The 23122-nt window shown below is 54.0% G+C and overlaps 1 protein-coding gene across 1 annotated transcript; it reads right to left on the reverse strand.

The window, feature by feature from the left end:
* Positions 1–939: 939 nt before the first annotated feature.
* On the reverse strand, positions 940–23122 carry VWA5B1 (von Willebrand factor A domain containing 5B1). Its single transcript, XM_066203127.1, has 21 exons — positions 22952–23122; positions 22540–22701; positions 21964–22186; positions 21643–21785; positions 21275–21406; positions 20887–21011; positions 17753–17929; positions 14799–14909; positions 14135–14337; positions 12439–12553; positions 10738–10923; positions 10344–10539; positions 9200–9387; positions 6535–6754; positions 6034–6351; positions 5279–5416; positions 4589–4717; positions 4048–4119; positions 3616–3685; positions 3282–3405; positions 940–3064 (listed from the first exon to the last, which is right to left on the reverse strand). The coding sequence occupies exons 1-21, from the start codon at positions 23088–23090 to the stop codon at positions 2342–2344; spliced, it is 3894 nt and encodes a 1297-aa protein (XP_066059224.1). The 5' UTR covers positions 23091–23122; the 3' UTR covers positions 940–2341.

The raw sequence follows: 23122 nt of genomic DNA on the forward strand, positions 1-23122 counted from the left end.
ATTCGGCCAATTCTCTCCCCAAAACGCCCCTTGGCACGAAGCTGCCCGGGATGGGACGTCTCTCCCTTCCCCGTGCAGGCAGGCGCTGCATGCAAATATTTATTTACACAGAATAAAGGGGGTTATTTATTAAGCCGCAACTGACAACTGTATTCAAACTAATTTCTCTTAATAAGGCACTCGTGGTCACCCCGGCAACAGCACCGCAGTGCCCTTCCTTAAGGAAAATACCTAATGGGGTGAAAATCCCCTTGGATGCAAAGAGGGTGCTCGGAGAGGGCCACTGGAGATGCCAAGTCCCTTCTTGGGAGATCTGCTCCAACCCCGGAGATGGAGTCCAGAGGGAGGAAATTGGGCCAGGAGTGTCTATTTTTTGGGATACATGTATAGATACAGAGGTCACCAAAAGCAGGAGGGTGTCCGAGGGGGTCCTTTCTTGCCAAGGGGAAAAGAAGGGATGGCAGAGCTCCTACGTCCTGCTTTGGATTGGAAAACACAATGACTGCTTTATTAATACCTATCATTACAACACTAATTAAGGAAGGTGTGGGATGAAGGCAGGATTGCTGCTTCCTTGCACTGACCAAGGTGACAGGTTAAACTGTGCAAAGCTAGCAGAAGATTTCTCAGCTCCATCTCTGCCTCGGAGAATGATCAAACCCATTTTCCCCTGGGTTTTAAAATCCTGCATCCATCAGTTTACCAAATGCTGTGCAATCCAGGGCTGGCAAAACACAACTCCCCAAAACCTGAAGGAAGCTCCTTATCCCCTCTGAAACCCAGACCTAAACTCACACGCTAAATCATGATGGGTTTTTTTGGGGGGGTATTTTACTGAACAGCCACACAGTGCTCCAACCAGCTGGAGGGCCCCAGGGAAACCCACCAAGAACCCACCCCAAAACAAAGGACTCACACTGGGAAGTAGAGCAGGCTGTGATTTACTGGGACGACAACACTGGTGCAACAACAGAGAACACGACTGTGCCGAGGCACCCAGCTGGCAAACCTGCATCATCTGCAGCACCACTGAGCATTGCCACACCGGGGACCTGGAGAGGTGACACCAGGGCAGAGACCAGAGGGACACCTACAGTTCTGGGGGCCTCAGAGAGGTGACATCAAAGCAGAGACTGGAGGGATGCTCGAGGTTCTGGGGAACCCAGAGAGCTGACACTGAGAGCAGAGACCAGAGGGAAGATCCTGGAGACCCGAAAGAGGTGAAACCAGAGCAGAGACAAGAGGAATGATCCTGGGGACCCCAGAGAGGCCACACTGAGAGCAGAGACTGGAGGGATGCTCATGATCCCAGGGACCTTGGCAAGGTGACACCAGAGCAAAGACCAGAGGGTTGCTCATGGTCCTGGGGACCTTGGCAGGGTGACACCAGAGCAGAGACTGGAGGCGTGCTCATGGTCCCCAGCACTGGTTTCCCTCCTGTGTCACCCCAGACACACAGACACGAGACAGAAGCCTGCTGGGACAGGCAAGGCTGCTACATGCCAAGGGAGGGAGCAAAAGGCAGCAGGTTCCAGATGGGCTCCACGGGCATCGCAGCCATGCTGGAGACAGAGGCAGCATCTCCCTCCGTAGGCACTTGATCCTTCAATCTCAGGCACCCTGGCCCTGCCTGTGAAGCTCCAAAGGCACACGTTGGCTGCAAGGGATCTCACAAACTCCTGCTGGGGTTGCAGAGGGCCTGAGGGAGTCCAGCACCGTGTGGACATGATGGGGTTTGGTCCCAGCCTCCAGCTGGCCCTGCTTGTTTGAGTGTGGCTGGGCTTGATCCACCTGGCTGTGACAGCGGGGCTGCTCTTCACATGGTCGTTCCCAGCCCAGATTCCCTTTGATCCATGAGATGAGCATGTTGTCTGAGCTTTGCCTTCTCTGAAAGCCATCTCAGATGGCAGGAGCCAGGCAGGAGCCTCAGGAAAGCAGGGGTTTGGGGCTGAGGGGCTGCAGTGGGGGCTTGGCAGTGATTCAGGGAAGAGGCATCTAAGCCAGGACAGGGCAAGTGGAGCAGGCCACAAGATCTGCTCTGGAAACTGGGCTGGGACCAGAAGAAACCAGGATCAGAGGGAGCTGCTGTAGCTGGAAGTGCTGCTCCAGTTGAAAATAAAAAGCATCTGCTGCAGGCAGTGGCAGGTTCCCTTCCAGGGCAAAATCCCAACTGCTGAGTGTAGGATTTTGGCCAGGCTGCTGTTTGCAGGGTTTGCTCTAATAAACACACACAGCTCTGCAGCAGAGGAGTTGAGCTCCTTGGAGGCATTTCCTTAAGGATGGATCCCCACTCCTGTGCCCTCACTAATCTGTCCAAGCCTCCCTCCTCCTCCTCCTCCTCCTACACACTGCCTGGGTTGTAGCACAGCAGGTTGAACTCCAGGTTCTCATCCCAGTGACGGAGCAGCACAAAGAGCTGCTGGGCTGCGGCTTTCACCGTGGCCAGGCTGGATCCCTGTGGGAAGCACTGCCTGCTCAGCCACAGGCTGGCTTTGGCAGCCACCAGCTCCCACTCGATGAAGTAGGAAGCCGAGCTGTGCTCCAGCCAGGCCAGGGCCACAGCCGTGGCCCACAGCATCCCCTCAGGCTCCGTCTGCTGCTGCAGCTCCACGTCGGAGAGCAAAGCCTGGAGCTCGGAGCCGTCGGTGTCCCAGCCCCGCCCGCTGTCAGCCCGGCACCGGGCGGGGGAGGAGAAGCTGCGGATGGTGATGGCCGGGGAGGGCGGCTCCCTCTGCGCTCTCAGGGCTCTGGAGATGCTCTCGGCCGTGCTCCCCGACAGGTGCCGAAGGCGGCCAGGGTCCTCCAGCGCTGCTCGCTGAGCCACGTCCCCGCTGCTGGGACCCTTCCCCTGCCCACTGGGGACCAGCAGCTGCCGGCTGGAGTTCAGCGTTTTGTGCTCCGAGGAGGAGCTGCTCTTCTTGGTGCTGCAGGAGCCGGAGGGGCTGAGGGACAGGCGGTGGCAGGCGAAGGGCGATGTCCACTTCAGCTTCTCCATGGGGATGTTGACGGCGTCACAGAAGGCTGAATTCAGAAGGAAGGCACCACAGGCCAGCTGCAGGGACACCTGCAAGGGATGGCGGGCACAAAGGGAAGGTCTGGCACACCAACCACTTGTGGGTAGGTCAGGAAAAAGGCAAGAATGGATGAAACAGCTCTCCCTCTCTAAGCAGGTCACTGGACATGGTTGTCAGAGAAAGCAGGAGGAAGATTTGGGGGGATCCTCCTCTGCTCCCCTGCAGTGACCACACAACCCCAACAAGACCCAGGGAGGAGCTGCTCACCAGGGGAAGGTAGTCCATGCTCTCATTGTCACCGTCAGAGCCGGCTTCGCTCCCTCTGCTTGGAGATTTACTCATGAAGCCTTTGGCAGCTCGAAGCAGCAGCGTGGTTTTATTGAGGGTCAGCCTGTGAAAGGATGAAAAGGTGTCTGTGACCTCTGTGCTCATCCTGACACCCACCAAAACCCTCCAAAACCATCCCCAGATGGTGGCACCACACTTAGTCCCAGCTCCTATCCTTGGGGGTCCCTCCTCTCCCCCTGGCTTGTGTTCACATCAGACCCACACAGGTGAAAGGCACCTGCTGAGGTCAGAGGAAGGTCGAGCTGGCTCATACCTGGCAGCAAAGAGCCTCTCGATGGATTTTTGGGCTTCTGCAGAGGAAGCAGACAGGCTGTGGAGCGGCCCTGGGGAGAAACACAGTGCTGGAGTTACAGGGTGCTGCAGGGGAGCAAAAGGGAGCAGAGTGAAGGTCCTGGGACATGGGATTGTTGGGCTGCTGAATCTTTGGCAAAACCCTTCCTCTCCCCTTGCCTCATTTTTCCCACATGGTTAATAAAATTCCCACACCTCTTAAAAATGAACCTGGGGGAGATTTATACCAAAAGCCACACCAGGATCCACCCTTTGCACCTCAGAAAGAGTCAGGCCCTGTGCTCACAAGCCTAGTTTTAGGTCATGAATTTTTATAAAATTCCCCAAAACTCAGCGGAAGCCCCAGCCACAGACTCCATGGAGCTGCACCAAGTGCCAGCAACTCCTTCCCTACCTTCAGGGACACGGCAGCGCTCCCCGGCAGATGAGGACGGGGTGCTGGACGGTGAGGGGCTGCTCTCAGCATCTGCAACCGAGGAACCACATCAGCCACAGCACCCAGGCAAACCCAGCACCTTCCCTCCCACGGCACGATGGGGTTAATGAGCCTCTTCGGGGCTCTGTTAATTCAGCTCCGGCTCTGACAGTGCCAGACAAGGTCCAATCCAACTCGTCTTCATTAGTGGAGGATTTGGTGACAAGTGAGTGTCTCACATCCCCCCTGCCTCTAATTACACCCGTTTCATCCTCCGTGTTATCCGCGGTACAGCTGCCAATTAACTCGCGAGCATTGTCAGCAGCACGACCTGCGGTTTCAGGGTTTCAGGGGAAACTGAAGCTTCCTCACCACTTAAGGAGATGAGCCCCAGCCTGACATGTGTCTGGTGAGCACCATATGCAAAGGGGAAGGCAGAATTGAAAAAGACCAGAGAAGGTGTCCCAAACCACAGAGATCTCTAACACCAGGAAGGAGATAAACCCCCAGGGAATCTTACTCATGCTGTAAAATCCGTAGTCTCCATTCTGGCCACACGCTGACTGAGGACGCCCAGGGGAACAGCCACGATGCCTTCTGCTTCCTGAACTCTTCTGTTTCCTCTGGTTGCCTTGCTTGGATGTTGCCCCTTGGCACGAGAGAAGAGAATGACCAGTGTCAGAGAGGGACTGGCACAGGCACGATGGCAATCAAACCACAAAATGAGCTTGGTCAGGAACTGGAGAGACAGGACAAGGAGAAATGGCTTCAAACTGGAAGGGAGTAGGTTTAGATGGGCTATTTGAAAGAAATTCTTTGATATGAAGGTGGTGAGGCCCTGGCACAGGCTGCCCAGAGAAGCCGTGGCTGCTCCCTCCCTGGAAGTGTCTAAGGCCAGGTTGGACAGGGCTTGGAGAAGCCTGGGATAGTGGAGATGGTGGCAGGGGGTGAAATGGGGTGAGCTTTAAGACCCCTTCCAAGACAAAACATTATGTGATTCTATGGTCACCTCTGGGCATCCAGACCTCAGAGGAGACCTTTTCCCTGGCCATGGGAAGAGGTTCTTGCACCAAGAGCTTGGCCATGGCCTTGGGTATGGGTCTGGTGCCAAATTGTGCTGTGGCTTCATAGGATTTGCCCTGAGAGAAGTTTCCCAGCGACATCTTCCCTGCCAGGACAAGGTCCCAGATGTGTTCCAGCCCCAGGTTACCTGTGTGGGTGTACTGGACCAGGGTGGGCAGGTAGGAGCTGGTGCTCAGGTCCACGGGCACGAATGCCGTGTACTTGCTGATGACGTTGCAGGCCTTGCTGGTGTGGACAGCGCTGAGCTGGAACCGCCGCCCGGACCCTGCCACGGGAGGGACAATGGGCTCAGAGCCCATGGGCTCCCCCACCCCTCACACCCAGCTCCCAGACCGGCCTCCATGCTTGGGGATCCATGCCCAGCAGGGGCTGGGTCCCTGTATCCCTCTAAACTCTGCCTACTGCTCCTCCTGCTCTTATTGTACAAGCCCAGATGCACTTCCTGGAGGACAGGGTTGACAGGGCCCAGGAACATGTGTGGCCCAGGGCAGCGATGTGTGGCTGCTGCTGGAGTTGGATGCCACTTCTCAGCTCCAAGTGACCAACTCCTCAAAAATAACCGTGTTACCTCGTGCATGAAGCAGAGGAATCACAGAATCGTGGAACATCCTGAGTCAGAAGGGACCCTCAAGGATCATCAAGTCCAACCCCTGCTCCTGAGGAGTGGGAAGGAACATGAGCTTGGGAATGATCATGTGCAGCAAGGCTGCAGAAGCAGAAGAGCACAAGGCAGTTGAAGGGGGCTGTTATCTGGGAGCTGTGTGAGACATTCCCTAATATTTCACCACCAGCAGCTTTTGTTTTCACTCCAGAGGCTGCCGAGACTGCTGGAAAGCCTTCCCGAGGCTGGGCAGGGTCTGCCTGCAGCCAGCTGTGCATTACCATGCTCGATTTCACACTCCCTCTCAGCGAGCTGCTCGAAATCCTGGATGAGTGACTTGGCTGCCAGGTGGTGGAAGGTCTCACTCCACAGGTCTGTGTCACCATCCTCCTGGCTCTCCCGCTCCTGGAACAGAGGGTGGATATCAAACGTGACTTCCCACTGCACGGGCTCGTTGTTCCTCAGCCCCTTCACCACCGCCTTGCAGAGGGTCCTGGGGGAGCGTGGGGAGCCGCAGGCAGCGCCGATCTCCAGGTCCTGGGGCTCCCAGTCGGAGGAGGTCTCCGTCTCAAAGGTGAGGGATGGATGCTGGGCAGACTCTGCAGAGAGGGGAGAGGCGGATCATTAATCACCTCCCTGGGAGCTGAATTCCCCACCGGCACCACAAAACCATAATTAATCCTTCCCAATTTTCACACACGGCGGTACGGGGTGCGACGCAATGCCACCGACCCCAGGCACGGACAGGCGAGGCTGCCCGTGCCTCCCCCTCTCCCAGTTACCCAGATCCCCGGGGCTCCGGCTGTCCGACGAGGAGCGCAGGCTCGTGATGGCATCGAGCGCTTCCAAGCCCCTTGCCGGGGCTTCCTGCAGCCCGTCCGGCAGTGCCGGGGGGCTGGCGTCGTGGCACAAGGACACACAGCTGCGCTGGAGCAGGGCGGGCCGCCGGGCGCCGGCGCCACGGATCCTGGAGGCAGAGCCGTGCGGGATGGCCGGGAGGGGCTGTGAGCAGAGCAGATGTTAGGGCTGGATCCGCAGCCAATGGCACAGACCTGCTCCGTGCCCTCTGGTCCTGTCTGCTCCCTGCTCAGACCTGCTCTGTCCTCTCTGATCACGTCTGCTCCATGCATGGACCTGCTCTATCCCATCTGCTCCATGCATGGACCTGCTCCATCCTCTCTGCTCCATGCATGGACCTGCTCTGTGCCCTCTGATTCCATCTGTTCCATGCATGGACCTGCTCCATCCTCTCTGCTCCATGCATGGACCTGCTCTGTGCCCTCTGATTCCATCTGTTCCATGCATGGACCTGCTCCGTGCCCTCTGCTCCATGCATGGACCTGCTCTGTGCCCTCTGATCCTGTCTGCTCCATGCATGGACCTGCTCCATCCTCTCTGCTCCATGCATGGACCTGCTCTGTGCCCTCTGATTCCATCTGTTCCATGCATGGACCTGCTCTGTCCTCTCTGCTCCATGCATGGACCTGCTCTATCCCATCTGCTCCATGCATGGACCTGCTCTGTGCCCTCTGATCCCATCTGCTCCATGCCTGACCCCAGTGAGGGATGCAATCACACAGGTCCTTCCCTCTGCCCATTCCTAGCTGGGATCTGTGCCCAGACGAAACTCTCCACCAGATCTCGGGGTGTCCCCAAGGGACCCTGGCCCCAGGGGCTCCTTCCCCAGACATACAGAAGGTGAAATATGAGTTTCATCCCTCTAGACATTTTAATGACTTCACTTGGGAACCAAAGAAAAGAAGAGAGACAGAAAGATCAAGGACCAGTTGCTTAGTAACGAAAGGAGAGAGGCGCAGGGGATGGGAGAAAGGAATTTATATCTTTTTATCTTTTTTTTTTTTTTATGAGACTGTTTCTCCACTTTCAGGAGACATGAATGCCCCACTCCAGCACCTCTGGTCCCACATCCCACACAGATGCTCCCCTCTGCAAGGTCTGGGTTTTATCCCTGTCTCCAGGGCTGTGGGAAGATCTGTCTAAAACAGACAGACTATTCCTAGGACATCACCAGCAAGGAACAGAGGTGGTAGAAAGTGGTGGATGGAAGGATACTTTCTCTGAGGGACAGACAAGGATATGACCTCCACCACCACCACCTAAATTTTGTTGTTCTATGACACCACCAGCAAAACTGGGAGCCAGGCAGCTCCAGATGTGATTTACCAAGCTAATATTGACACATCCTGCCAGACCCTTTCTGTTCCAAACCTGCTCCTTCTCCTGCCTGAGCTCTCCTCCCAGCCAGAGGAAGCCAGCTGGGAATGGAGCTGGGGGTTTAAGCTGCCTGTGGCTGGCACTGACCTTTCCTTCCCAGCATGGCAAGTGTGGAGATGAGCTGAAGGCTTGGCTTCACACCCCTGAAAATGTCAAGCCCTGGCAGCAGGACTGGGAGCTGGGAGAGCTGCTGGGAGCCCTGGCAGCAGGAGGGATAGCAAAACCAGGCTGCATTTAATTAAGAGCAGGCTGCATGCTGTTAACCATTTACTGCCCCCCAGAAGGGAGTCAGTTCCACCCCTGCCTGCATGCCAAGGGCAGGAGGATGCACTGGGAACCTTCCCAATACAGGGAATGTTGCCACTACCCCTAAAACCTGCTTGTTCTTGGTCACTGATGCTGTTCACCCTCCTCACTGCTGTAACGTGAGGGCAGAGGGCTCATCCCGCCCTGTGGAGCCCTGGTCCTGCATTCCCCTTTGCCCCCTCATCTCCCCTCCCACGCCTCACCCAGTGATCTCTAACCCACAGCAGAGGGGAAACGAAAGTCCAAGTTTCCATGGGAACACTAGTGCTGCTGGTCCTCCCAGCCCTGCAGATGCTGATTGCACAGCAGAGCATCCCTGCGATGCCAAGGATGAGAGAAAACTATCCCCACCCTTCCCACAGATCAGCTGAAAAATCTGCCCAAATTCCACCTGCTGCAGGCAGGGGACAAAACCCTGTGCAGCAGATGTTCATCACACAGGTTCACATCCCATCCCAATGCTGTGTAAGGCTGTGGATCCAGCTGGGAATCTGCTTTGGCTCCGAATTCCTTTTCCCTGCCGAGCACAGGAATGCCACAGCCACGGGGAGAGTTTGAATCCTAAATTGTAGGGAGGTAAGAAGGACCAGAGGAGCAGCAAGGTGAAGCACAGGTCACTAAAGGGAAGGGGAGCAGTGAAAAAGAAGGCTCCCATGGAGAGGAACCACTGTGGGATATCAGGATGGCACTCTGCTCCCAGCTTGGCTCGTTTCCCCAGTGTTTGTGATGTGCTGCAGAGCTATATCTATTATCTAAATGCATTATCTATATCTATTATCTATATCAGTATTTTAGGACTGGTGTGAGTCAGGCCCTTGCCCTCAGGCTCTTAGCCACCTGATATTTTCCTGCTTCTCCTTGCTGGCTTCCACCTGCAAGGCAAAGCCTCTGGGGGGGATCACCTACCTGGAAATCCACCTGCCAGGGCTCGGGGCTGACCTGCTGCAGGTCCTGCAGGTGGGTTTTCCTGAGGGGGTTTTTCACCAGGGCTGTGCCAGGATCACTGGCTGTGGGCACCTTCCTGCGAGGCTCGTGGTCGGAGATTTGGGTGGTGCTGTACGCCCGTCTCCTGGACAGAGCCTTCACATCCATTCCTGAATGGTGGGAGAGAGGATCAGCTCCACTCTGGAGTGGGATCAGTCAGAACCACCCCCCTGGCTCACGGTGAGAGGCAGGGAGCCCTCCCCAGCGTCCTGCCAAAGCTCAGGGGGCCACACTCAGCCCTGCAAAGTTTTAAGCAAAGCAATGAAACCACAAAAGGAAATAGAAACACTCAAAATTCCTGGGGATGTCAAGAGAGCAGGTTGGGAAGGTTTTGTCTGAGGAGTTTTCAGCCAAAAAAAGCCTGACTGCATTTCCCCAAACCTCCCTGGAGAAGACAAAGGGTTTACTAATGAAATTTAATTAGTGCAGACACGCTCCTGTCAGAGCAAGACGAAAATTTGCCTTGGAAAGACACGATTTCTCATTGCTTTTGACAAGTTTGAGGGGATGCACAGTACAGCTCCTCTTAGAATAAAAGGGAAGAACATCCCATGAGTAACAGAGGTTTCCCCAGCTCCGGGGTGCAACCAGCTGCTTTATGCCACATGCTGCTGACACAAACACCCAGCCAGGCCATGGTGGGGAGGAGTGACACCCTGGAGAGAAGGCTTTGGATCCATTCCCCCCCTCTCCTGACTGGGAAGCTGCTTTGCAGGTACAAGGATGGTCTAGCAGAACTACCCATTTGCTCACTCCACTCCTTCTCACACCGCTTGGGGAGCTTGTAAATAATTATGTGGCTAAAGCTGCTTTGAAAATCTCCAGGGAACCCAGCTCACCAGGGCTTCCCTTGATTTCCTGACAGGTTTGGATAGAACATCCAAACTAAACAGACTTGCTCAAGCCTCAGGAGATCTGTCATCTCTCCTGCAAACTCCTCCAGCTCATTGCAGCTGGAGACATGTATAAACCAGGCAAAAAAAGAATGGGGGGAGCGGTGACAGGAGCTTGATTAGAGAGACAGGGGCATCACCCCCCTCCCTGCATGTAGAGAGGAAAATCTGACCCGTGTCCGTGTCCGACTCTCCCCCAGGATCTCTGCCCACGCCCAGGTGCTCGGGGGAGCGCTCGGCGGGGCAGGAGCCCTCCGAGTCTCTGGAGTGGTTCCAGCTCTCCAAGCCTGTTCCCTCCTCCTGGGAGTGAAAGAAAACAGAGCTGCCCGACTCCTGGGAATGCATCATGCTGTAGCGCCGCCTCTTGTCCTGGGGGGAAGCACAGAGAGGGAACAGGTCCCACCACCGTGTTTGTCCACTGGCTCCCAGCTGAGACAGCATCCTTAGCCACTCACTGCCCTCCAAACTCCCACCCATCACCTCCCTTAAGGGCACAGGAGACACCTCCCTGACCATGCAGAGAGCCAAGACTCTCGTGCACACCCCGACAGTCCCCCACAGACTCACAGATCTGGGGTTGGAGAGGCACAGGGAGGTGTCACAGATGACGCCGTAGCTGACCACGCGGTCTCCAGGGAACAGGCAGCTGGTGCTGACAGGGGACACCAACACCTCAGTGCTCTCAGGAAAGACCCACTCCACGGACACGTCACTCAGGACCGGCGCCATGGCCTTCTTCAGTGACCTGATCATCTGCAAAGGGCACGGGGGAGAGGTGCAACACCAGCTGGACACGGTGTGAGCCACAGTGCATGTGCCATGTGCCACAGGGAATGGGAACATTCCCTCAGACAAACCCATCAGCTGATTCCTGCCCTCTCCCGAAAGACTGCTCCCTCTGTCTACTCTGACACCCATCCCAGCACCCCCATCTCCTTGACACAGTTATACCTGACAGACTTGGGTTAATGGTTGGTCTTTTCCAACCTAAATAACTTCATGATCCTGTGATTTTTTGAGCAGATAGTGATGGAGCACAGGCCTGATCTCACACATGCTGCTAGCCCAGAGCAAGGTGGGAGCTTATGTTCTGAGGGATCTTTCTCTGATATGAGGCAGCATCCTTTGCCTCCCTCCAGCACTCAGGAAACACTGTCAGCCTTCACTGGTCTGAGCCCCGGCCCTGACCCAGCACTCATGCACTGATATTTTTGGAACAGCTCGTTGCTGGCACAAGCCACTGCCAGAGATCAGCAATGCTCTGCCAGTTACACATGTGGAGAAGACCAATATCTGTGAATACCTCATGGACAAACCTCCCAGGGAGCCAACTACACGAGCTTCCCTGCATGCCAAGGGAACTGAACACCAGATTTAGAGACAGAACAGCTCAAATATTCCCTATTGTTCCCTGCTTTTTCACAGGCTTGGGAAGACACACCAGGCTGTGTTTTATAAGGCCATTAATTGGCGCCTCAGACTGCTGAAGGCACCGAGCTGCACAGCCTGCAAAGCTCTTATTAATAGCTCTTATTAAACACCTCTCTCTTCCCTGTCTTTGCTTCTAATTTACATCAGAAATGTTGATGCCGTTCTGTCTTAGAGAGGTTTTTGTGTGCTCCAGGCTCCTGCAGAGGGTGGAGTTGCCGAACTTCTCCTTGAGAGATCAAGAAGGTAGGAGCTGGCTTTTTGGAGATATTTAGGAGCTAAAGCCCCAATTCTCTCTGGGTTTAGTCAATCTGCAGGTGACAGGCTGGGCTCTGTGCATTCACCAGGGGACAGAGCCATCCCTATGCCGGATTTGAAGCACACGGTTTTGCTCTTCATGGCGAGAGAGGGAATGGAGAGGCTTTAAAGTCGGCTTAATAAGCAAAGCCATCACAGCGCATTCCTCTCGCTCCAACCCCGAGCCCTTCTCGCCTGAGCAATGCCAGGGCTGAGCCCGACTTCAAAACTATTTGGCTGCTTTGATGCCGGTCCCTCTGCCCTCGCTGGATCTGAGGCAGAGCTGCCTTTGAAGGCAGAGCTGCTGCATCGCGGACCCCAGCCCCGGGCGGAGGGGAACACACCCTCCCTCCCTCCTTCTCCCTCCGACCGCCGGACATGGAGATGCTCTTTCACCCACTCCCGCTCGCCCACCTGCTCGAGGGGGGTTTGGGAAGGCAGGGCCAGGATGGGGAATGACCCCGCCGGGAGCCGTGGTCTCCCCTCGCTGCCCCAGAGCATCGTTAGAGCCCCACGGGGTGGCCCCGGGGAGTGGGGCTGTACCTTGGGCTGCAGCCTCTCGCCCTCTGCCAGGAACTCGGAGATGCCCCTGGACACGGCAGCCAGACCCCGGACCAGCCTCCTGCAGGCGGTTGGCCCGACGCCAAAGCTGTAGCACCTGCAAAGGGACGGGGAGAATCAGGATCCAAAGGAAAAGCCACCCCGCCCCAGCCCCACGTAGCTCACACACTCCCTCAGGCAGAAACTCCCTCTGGCTTCATCCCACTGCTATGTCCAGCGGAACAAAACAGCCTCTTTTTTGGGTGGCAGGAGGGTTGAGAAATCTCCCAGTGTCTAAAGGAGCTTCCAGAGAGCTGGAGAAGGACTTGGGAGCACCCTGGGCTATGGAAGGAGTCCCTGCTCATGGCAAGGGGGTGGAATGAGGTGGGTTTTAAGGTCCCTTCGAATCCAAATCATTCTGGGGTTCTATAAACCACCAGCTCCCTCCTCTCAGCAGACCTCAAACCCCTTCCCCAAGAAGCCTTCAGCAGTGATACACAGGGGTTCCCAGCAGGACCTCAAGCCTTCCCCTCCTCTGCAAACAAAAACAAGCTGCTTTGCTCTCAGTTCAGCTCTTTTCCCTGCTGGCTGTGGTCAATAGCACTAAATATCCAGTAATTATCTCTGCTTGGAATGAGTATAAATGTTTTCTCAAGGAAGGAGGATCGAGCCAGGTGAGACTGCTCCCCCTGACTCCCAGGTCTGTGAATCAGGATTTGGTTTGGGCTGAAGGCTGGAAGCTGAGCTGGAGCCCAGGCAGGGAGGGTAGTGCTAGGTGGGGATGGATGTGCCAGGAAGCCAGGGGGATGGGAATGGGTGGGATATGGCATTTGGGCAGGGCAGTGCATTGCTTAGAAAGAAAGAACCTTCAGCAGCAAACTGCATCCGCACAAGGGGCTTTTCTCTTGGAGGGTTTTAATTCTCAGCTGGCTGCAAATACTAGGCCAGTCTCACACCCCTCTTAAATAAGGCTCTGATCTCCTTTTAAGATTGGCCATGCCCAGGACTCTCTCTTCCAGGGTCACCCGAGACCACACTCCAGCTCTGATTGCATTTAACCCTCCCCTCCAGCTCGGCAAGAGCGAGGGGTGGGATGGTGGGATGCCCTCTGCACTGGGAAACAATCAGACATCTGTGCAGTTACAAACCCACAGAGCAGCTTCCCTGATAACCCCGAAGTCTGAGAGATGGAAGAGGAATCAGGATTTCTTACATTTTTCTCATGTTTTGTGCCCCTTAAAGAGGCAGAGGAGAAACCAGAACAGGCTGTGATCAGGGCTGGGGAGCCAGGCTGGGAGCTCATGCACAAATTAGCTGCTTTTTACATTGCTCCCTTTCAGCATATTCAATTCCGCACAGCCCCATCCTGGAAGCAGCTGGGGCCAGCCCCAGATGTGCTTGAAAAAAAAAATAAAAAAAAAAGCAAGGAAGATTGTTGGCGTGTCAATCTCTCCTAGCAGGAAGCATCAGTCGAGAGCTGTGAAGTTGTCAGCTCAATTATCCTCCTTTTGATTGTTTAAAAAGCATCTGAACTTCTGGGATCCGTTCCAAATCCTTTGAGGTTCTCCCATGGCTCACAGCAGCAATCTCTCCTGCCTCTGTCTCTGAAGTGGGGACGTCTGTGAGATGGAGCTGTGCTCCAGGGGAGGCACATCCCAGCCTGTGCCGGGTTCCTGGCCCTGCAGGGGTGAGTCTGTACCTGGTGGTGCAGGAGTGGCCCCGCAGCAGCTCCAGAACCTTCCCGGTGTTGCTGATGGCCCCGCCCGTCAGCAGAAAGAGCAGCCGGGGGTGGCCCCTGTGGATGGGCTGGCGGGTGACCCACTTTAGGGGGGATAAGAGGTTGATGCTGCCCATATCAGCCCGGATCTTCCTGATGCTCTGGCAGGCGATGGCCAGGCTCTCCTGCCCATAGGAACAGTGGAATTGTCAGCACCAGCACCCTCCAAGCACCAAGGAGAACCATTGGAGAGGCTGAGGGAGTTTGGACTGTTCATCCTGGTGAAGGGAAGGCGCTGGGGAGACCTTACAGCCCCTTCCAGTGCCTAAAGGGGCTCCAAGAGAGCTGGAGAGGAACTTGGGACAAGGGCCTGGAGTGACAGGACAAGGGGGAATAGCTTTAAACTAAGAAAGGGCACAGTTAGATTTGGTACTGTAAGGACATTATTTATTTTAAGGGTGGGGAGGCCCTGGCCCAGGGTGCCCAGAGCAGCTGTGGCTGCCCCTGGATCCCTGGAAGTGTCCAAGGCCAGGTTGGATGGGGCTTGGAGCACCCAGGGGTAGTGGAAGGTGTCCCTGTCCATGGCATGTAAGATCCCTCCCCCCACAAACCAGTCTGTGATTCCATGGACTGTGGGCTCACCCACCTCACAATAGGCCTGGCTGACAGGAAAGAGGGTCTTGAAGCTGGAGCCAAACCCAATGATGTTGAAAAGGCACGCTGGCATCAGGCTCTTGAGAATGACCAACAGGGCATCCTGAGGGGTGGAAAGCAAACAGACATCAGCACACTTGGACTCCCCCTGGCTGCCTCAACTTCACCAGTAAAAGCTCAGCCCAGAGCCATCCCATCTTATTCCCACCTTCATCTGACAACAAACTTCTTTCCTACTTCTTTCCCATGCTTCCATATGACTCGGCTCTTTTCAAAGTCCCTTGATGATATTTGGGACCCGAAGCAGTGAGGGAAAATGGGGAGTCTTTATAAAAAAAAAAAGACAACAAAGAACTGAACAATTTTTTCTGTTTGTTTTTAAGGGATTCAATTTGTGCTGGCAACACAGTGCTGCAGCACAGAGCTGGTGGGTGAGAAGCAGAGTGTGAAATTGAGAAGTGCGACACGCAATGCATCTCAATGCCTAAACTTGCAGAAAATAAACAAACAGCTTAAAGTTACACAAAAGGAAAAGCCTCCCCCATCCCCAATTCTCTTGTATTCATAGCTGGCTTTAATTAAAATAACTGTGAGACGACAGTTTTAAGCTATTTTCTTTACCAGAGGTGGTTATCTAACGTGCCTATTCCTGGGCTTTACATAAGGCAAGAACAACTTGAATTGTCACAGTGATGTTGTGGACAAGTCCAGGACAGAGCTGGTGATCACAGCAACTGGGCAAGAGCTGCCTAAGGAGCTCTTGAGCTTGTAGGAGCAATTATGTGGCAGGAGAGGAGGCCCATTTAAAGCAAAGTGTTTATTTAAAGCAAAATGTAAAGCAAAGTGTTCAGGAGCAGCTCAGTTCTATTTAAATGCTGATCAAGGCAGACTCCTGCCAGTCTGCGGAGGGCAGCAGAAAGCCTCGAGCCAGCCCCTGGAGGAGCTGCCAAGGTCAAACGAGCAAGAAGAGCCTCCTAGGGTTGTCCTACCAGTAGCAAAGACCAAGTGACCACAGAGGGACACAGCGAACCCCCTGCATGGGTCCAGCAGGGATGTGGTGCCAGGTCAACCCAGCTCCCAAAGACAGCAACAGCACAGAGCTGGAGCACTGAAAGTCAGTGGAATGATGTACAAGAACGGGGCTGCCCTTTAACAGGCTCTGGAGTACTTGAATCCAAGCTGTTATCTCAAACCTACGAGGATATATTTATACCACTGCTCCCAGATGGCTCCCGGGATGCTGGCTCTTCCAGATCTCAGTGCTGACATCCCATCTTGGAACTCATTACAAGGGAAAAAATACAAATTTCCAAATATTTCTCTTAAAGCACTTCCCAAAATGGGCAACCAATGCCTGCTTGCTATTTCAGCAAGCAGAAAGATTTATTGCTTCTTATGGTAAATATTGATCTTGATCCTGTTGCACTCCATAGCTATATGGCAACTCAATAAGGAGGGATGTTTGCTTCTAGAAAAGTCAATTCCCAGTTATTAGTGCAGTTTTGCCAGCGAGCACTATCACAGCCTGGCTCTTCTCCCTGGCTGCATCAGGGTGGGAAAGGAACTGGCTACAGGAAATTTAAATCCCCGAATATTCCACTCCAGCTGCTTTGGACAGGTGCCCTCCTGCTCTGCACAGGCCCTTCCAACACATCCCTGGGTGCATCCTGAGGCTGCACAGCTCCAAGACCTGTCATGCCATGCATCCAGCCAGCTGAGGATGATGCAGAAGGTCCCACCAACTAAAACCCACCCAAACCCTCTCAATACAGCCCCTGCTATGAGGTCCCTGGTGTCTGCGAGTGACAAACAAGGACAGGACACTCAAAAGAGGGACAGTGGGTTTCTCCCTTGAGGTATCTCCTCCACAGTCTCCCTCAAAATATTTTTTCCTGAAGGGGAACAGCCTTTTTCCTGTTTCTACAGCCCTCCTGTGATGGGGTTTCCATTTCACGACCTCTCAGGGGGGGGCTCTGATTCTGCAGGTCCCCATCCCCAGGGAACGGTCCTGCCTCCACAGAGGCTGCAGAGACTGTGGTGCCCAAACCCAGCCATGCTGGGAGTTGGAAAGCAAAAAACCACCCTGGGACAAGATTCCCAGACTCCTGAAGATGTTGGGGGAAGGGGATACAACCCCAGAAATATCCTGTTCCCCTTGGGAGCAGCCTTCCTCTCCCAGGGGATGTGCTGCAGTGATCTGCAGGTTCCCCAGCATCCCAGTCCTTGTTGCTGAAGGTGTCTGTCCTTCTTCAGCAGTTCCCATGGAAACTGGAGACAGATGGGAAAAGAGATGTGCTGGAAGATGGACAAGCTCAGGAGTAGGTCCGTGGGAACCTCATGAGGTTCAACAGACCAAGTGCAGGGTCCTGCACCAGGGCTGGCCCTGGGTAAGAGCCACATCTGACAGGGGAACCTCAGACCCACAAAATACCCTAACAATGCTATTTTTTATCCAGAGGTCTCGACACAACTCCCAAAAGCATCCACCAGGCTGCTGGTGTTCATTTGTGTTTGGAAAAGGGATGTCTCATGTTTAGATCATTTCTGTGGGTTCACAGAGGTGCCCATCAGCAAAACCTCTCCAAATGCATGGTCAGTACCTTGCTCCCCTTGGAGCTCCCTGGAGGTTTCCTCCTAGGCAGCCATCACCCAAAGCCCTCCTGGAGACAGGGAGAACTGGAAAAGGGATGCACAAAGCATGCCAGCAAGAGAGGGAAAGAACAGAATTTTGCGTTTTATGTGCTGATAGGAAGAAGGGGAAGAGAACGGGGGAGAGTCGCCTTTGTTGCAGGTACCGAACAAGCACCATGGCTGAGATGACTAAAATACAGCCTGTAATTACCCCCCATTCCCTGACAATGAACACTTATGCTCTCAGCACCCCCACTGCTCTCTCTCATTCATTCATCCCTGTTGACAGGCAGGCGCTTCTCCTCCTGCAGGTACCTTGGCACGGTTGATGCTCACACCGCTCATGCTCCTGCTGCAGTCCACCAGGAAGATGAACTCTCCCTGGGTTTTCCGAAGGCCTGGCTGCACAGCCCTCAAGTCAGGGCAGAAGTTGAGCATGATGACGGCGTGGTGGGGGATGTCCTTGTTCAGCCTCTTCCTGATGATTTCCGTCTGAAAGAAAGCAGGAGAGAGCTCCAGAGGTTGATTTTGCCAACCTGTTTCGACTCGAGGGGAATGAGAGCAGGGCTAAAAATGTGAGTGCGTGGCCTTTTGTGGGCCAGAATCTGCTTTTTCTGGCCCCGGAGATGACAACACCAGGGTGGGACAATGTCCAGGTGTCCTGTTCTGTCCATACCCACAGTATTCACCATCCCTGCAAGTGTCCAAGGCCAGGCTGGACAGGGCTTGGAGCAAGCTGGGAGGGTGACAGGTGTCCCTGCCCACGGGAGGGGTGGGACAAGATATGCTTTAAGGTCCTTTCCACCACACCATTCTGGGATTATATGGAGCAACTGCACACTCAGATAAAAGCCTGGAGAAAAATCAAAAGACCTGGCCCTACCCAGCACCTTGCAAAACTGATTATCCCAACATTTCATTAGATCCTTCCCGAAAACCTGGTTCATTAGCACAGCTTGGCATCCCACCGAGGCACACCACAAGTTTTCTCCATGGTCACTCACTAATGAAGTGTGAGATGCAGCCCTTGATCTGCTGCATTCAGCACTCCAATTCATTCCTGCCACCTCTGGTTTGCTGGTTCGTTCTGCCCATTCCTTTTATCACTTTTCTTTGTAGGGATTGAAAGGCTTTGGAAAGCTGAACCGGCCATGGTTCGATAGGAACCTGCATGATCTCTGCACTGCACACAGCTCCAATGGCTCTCCACATTTTCTCTCCTTCTATTTCAAGTATTCATTACAAATGGGATAAAATGAAACTGGCAAAAACCTCTTGTGATGGGTTTATAATGTGCTGTTATGTGTGCATCAAGCAGTAACAGGTTCACGGCCTCAGATGCTTTGGAGGGAGCTCCAGGACCCCACATCACCCAGGCCACGGCCTTTCATCCCTGAGGGTCTGAGTGTGGAAACAACTCCTCAACAGCAGCTCAATCCTCAAGGGCTTTGTTTTCCTCTTTTCTCCTCTTTCTGGCTGTTTTTCTCGTTGGTTTCACAAGGAGTAAACCAGACCTCAGATAACTGGGCTTGTTTTCTCCAGCCATGAGTCACATTCCTCAGTCTATGAGCTGACGACCAACCTTTGTTTTCTAAAACTTCTGAACTCCCTGTGGCTCAACACACACACACACACACACACACCAGCTCTGCTTTCAGCTCCTCTGCCTGAGTGCTGCTTCTCCGACCCAGTGAAAAATCAGGTCCCACTCACAGGAATGAGCCAAGCTCCCACTCATCCTCCTGCCTTTCCCTTCTATGCTATGGGGTGTAAATTAATCAGCTACTGAGAAATCAAAGGGTTCTTCCATTTCCATTTCCCTCCAGCCACATGACATTATTTTCTTTAACAACTTTTCCAGTTTATCACATTCCAGACTAGAGTGTTCCTACCTCTGTCCAAATACTGAATTGTGGCCCTGGAGCTACCCACAGAACTCCCTGGAATGCTCTTGGGTATCCATGACATAAATTTCCCGTGTGATCAGAGTGAGCCCATATTTTGGGATTTCTGACTGACTGGAGGGAATTTTACAGGCAAATCTTCAGTAAACAGCTTCAGAGGAGCTGCTACAGGTCAGCCAGAAAAGAAAACACCTCCTCACCTCCCTTCCGTTCCCCTTCACCCATTATCCAATTACAGCAAACTAATCAGATTTTGTCGAGGAAAGTTGATTCCAGTGTGCATCCATCCCCACCAACCTGCAGCTGACAGCATCCAAACCTTTTGCATAACAAACTGAGGGAGGAGAATTAATTATCATTTACTGCTGAAATTTCTGGGCTAATTTCATTTAAGCCAAGAAGTGGCCATTGTCCTGCTCTGAGCAGCAGCAATTCCTGCCCGTCATCTACTCCAGGTATTCCAGGCATTTTCTCTGCTCCCTGCAGTTGTTTCCCAGTCCTCCTGGGGCACAGGTGGCTTTCCTGCGGGGAAATGTCTCCAGAATGATCCCTTCTTAGATAATTTGACATGCTAAAGACGCAGAAATAATTAGGGAGCCATCTGAGGCATAGTGTGGGAGTTTCATCTCGTTCCACCTGCCACACGCTGAACACAATTAGAGGAGACGCCTGCAGAGCCCCAGCCCTGCGAGGGAGAGCGATGGGCAAAGGGAAGGGAGGGGAGGAGGATTGACAAGTCTCTGGAGGAAGGAGAAATCTCAGTGGCACAGGGAGGCTCCCCTGCAGCGGGTCTGGGATGTCTGCCAAGAGGAACCCAGGATCAGACAGGTGGAGAAGGAGTTTAGGGGGAAATGAGAATCCCTGGGCACGCAGGAGAACCCTGGCTGTGTAAAACAGGAGCTGACACCATCAGCCCCAGCTGTGGCCACACAAGCACAACTTGTCCCACAGGGGAAGACGCCCACCCTGGAAATCCGGAGGGCTCTGAGCTGTCTGCTCCACTCTGCTGATCCCAGACATGCCAAAGTGCTGGGCTGTCACTCATTCCTTCAGAACTGCTGGAAGACGAGGCACAAATCCCAGCACAGATATTTTTCTCTTTGCTGCTCAGCAGAACAAAGAGAAGTCTCTCCTACCTTGTCTTCAGTTCAGCTCATTATTCCCAGGAAAATCACTTCTTTTGCTCTGACAGCTACCCAGAAACAGTAAACATTTACTGAGCAATTAAAAGAATATTTTATTCTATGTCATTGCAATAATTATAATACCCTTAATGCTATCACAATGCACCTCTCTAATTATGCTATGCTAGACTAGCACTAATTATACACACAATAACCATCTCAGAGCTCCTTCCCCTCTCAGTTAACCAGCAGCACTGCTGAATTTTCCCCTCTTCTTCCACACAAGCCCCTCTCTGAGGGAGGAGGCGGCAGGTCTCATTGGGACAGTGTAATACCTGATGCTGGAAACAAGGAATCATCTTGTAGCTCAGCTCCAGTCCACGGAAAGCCTCAGCTAACACCTGCAGCTTGCGTTTCTCACCTTTTTCTTGGCACTGGGATCTTTCTTAGTGCCTTTAATGAAATCGTTCTTCCCCTTCAGGTGTTGTTCGTACTCTGCAGGGGTCATGTCACCCTCTTCCATTAAGATGTGGGGCATGTGGGGCTCTGGAAATGCAGAGAAGTGTGTGAAGGACAGCCATGGTTACACTTTGGGTGTGGCAGAGAGGCAGGCACCCTTGGCTGGGAAAACAGCAGGATCTGTGAGCTTGGGGAGCTCAGAAAACCCTGAGAGGGGCCAGGATAACCTCCTGGGAAGCCAAACCTTGCCAATATTTGCAAAACCAGTGCAAATCCAGCTGTCTCCAGAGCTACAGATGAGGATCCGAGGAAGGGGCAAGACCAGCAGAGGGGAAGAAGAGCCCACCTACCACTTGGATGGATCAGGATCTCCACGGGCCTGTCAAAGGTGTGTTTGTTGGCCAGCGTGATCACGATGCTCTTGGCAGAGCGAGCCGAGGGGTCGGCGTCTGCTCGGATCTCGTGTGTGGGGCTCTCAACTCCTGCCCGGGGAAACCAGGGTGTCAGTAGGGACTGAGGATGGGGGGAGACCAGGGAGAAGAGATGACGAGGTGGGAGAGGACAGGGGCCCACGTCAGCATCAACCTTGTACTGGTAAATCCACCCCAGCACAGTTAAGTTGCCAACACAGATTTACATTGAGGAGAAGGAGTGTGGGTATTGCCTTGGGGAGGTGATAAACCAGCCTTGTGCAGCAGGACAGCCCCAGTGCTCCTACCTGCCAGCAAGCACGGCCCCCGGATCTCCAGGTGGAAGCTGAACTCGTACTCAAAGGGGTTGGTAGCCTCACTGTCCAGCAGCTGAGCCAGGCAGAACCTGCTCCCTTGCTCCAGGCTCCCCGATCCACAGAGGAGCTTGTCCCTGCCAGTGAGATAAATGCCAGTAAACCCTGTGAACATGTTCTACCCCCCCCAGGAACTGCAGGTCTGCCAGAGGTAAAGCCTGAAGCCACTCCCCAGGCACCTGCAGCTCCTGTTCAGCCAGCCCTGCATTCACCAGGATCAATCCCAGACAGAGCCCACCCCGTGGTCTCCCATACGTTTGGAGCTGGTGGCTGGAAAAGCTGCTGGCATTCTCCAGGCTGGGCTGGGGGACCTTGGGGACACACACAGCTGGCAGAAGGACCCTCACCACCCCGCTGGGCAGTGTCTGCAGCTCAGAGGAGGTGCTGATGAAGATGGAGACACTTTCCAGGGGAGGAATCATGCCCAGGTTGGCCACAAAAACGATCCTCTCCAGGTCCTCATCCATCATAATCCTTCCTGCACAGAGATTGGATCATGCCAGGTACTGCAATCATGGAAAATGTTCCTTTCCAGGCCTCCCACAACCCCCAGCCCTGGATCAAACACCCAAAGCCGCCCCCACTGCACACATCAGCTTTCTCTAAAGAGCCCCAACTTCCACATCACTCCTTTGACTGCCCAGAAGCAGCAGTGCTTTCCAAGATGGATAAGACTGACACTTCTGGCACAAGTACTGCAACCCCTCAGCCTCCTAAAAGGAGCCCCGTTGGTGCTGCAGCATACACCAGCCAGCCATCCCCTGTAACCTCCCCACTCCCCCTCCCCTCCTTTTCTCCCCACATTCCCTAAAACACCCTCAACCCCCTCACCACTTCCATCACCAGCTCTTCCAGGAGGGAGGCTGCAGCTGTCAAAGAAGGTGTCATCTATCTTGGCTTTGTCTTTGATCTGCACTGTCACGGTGCGCCGGGACATGGCCGCCTCGAAGCCCACGACTGTTGTGCCCTCATCCAAGGGGTACACAAAGAGACCTGCCAGGCAGGAGGGGTGTTAGCAACACCCACCTCTCCCCTGGACCCACCAGCCAGGTCCCTCTTGGCACTTCCCAAGTGGGGAAAAAAATCCCACTTGTGGGATTTTTCCACATCTAAAAAGCTGAGCACAGTACACTCGGTTGTGCTTCCCACCAGCAGCTAAAGGTTGAAGGAATGCACAGAAAGCCAGCACTGCCATATCCTGACTTTAAAGTTCCCATTCCAAGCTTCACTCTTTAAAACTTGCCTTCCAAAGCCTGGGGGTCTGGGTTGTGGTAGGTGAGCAGGGCTGTCATCCCAAAGGCATAGCCACTGACGCAGGATGTCACCTCGGACGCAATGAGGGGCAGCTGGGAGAGGGTCTCCCGGTTAATCAGCCCTGGCATCTTCCTGGGGGCCTCTGGGTGATGGTGGAGAG

This window comes from Chamaea fasciata, unplaced genomic scaffold (assembly GCF_029207755.1).
Source record: "Chamaea fasciata isolate MVZ Bird 193981 ecotype frontalis unplaced genomic scaffold, bChaFas1.0.hap1 SCAF_23, whole genome shotgun sequence".
NCBI lineage: Eukaryota > Metazoa > Chordata > Aves > Passeriformes > Sylviidae > Chamaea > Chamaea fasciata.

Bases quoted from the DNA above. Each gene is read 5' to 3' on its own strand.
- VWA5B1 (XM_066203127.1), bottom strand. From the start codon at position 23,090: ATGCCAGGGCTGATTAACCGGGAGACCCTCTCCCAGCTGCCCCTCATT. The intron at 12,554-14,134 runs GTACAGACTCAC...GTCCCTTTGCAG, and splicing joins GGCCACTCCTGCACCACCAG to GTGCTACAGCTTTGGCGTCG. The intron at 3,065-3,281 runs GTGAGCAGCTCC...CATCCCTTGCAG, and splicing joins GCATGGACTACCTTCCCCTG to GTGTCCCTGCAGCTGGCCTG.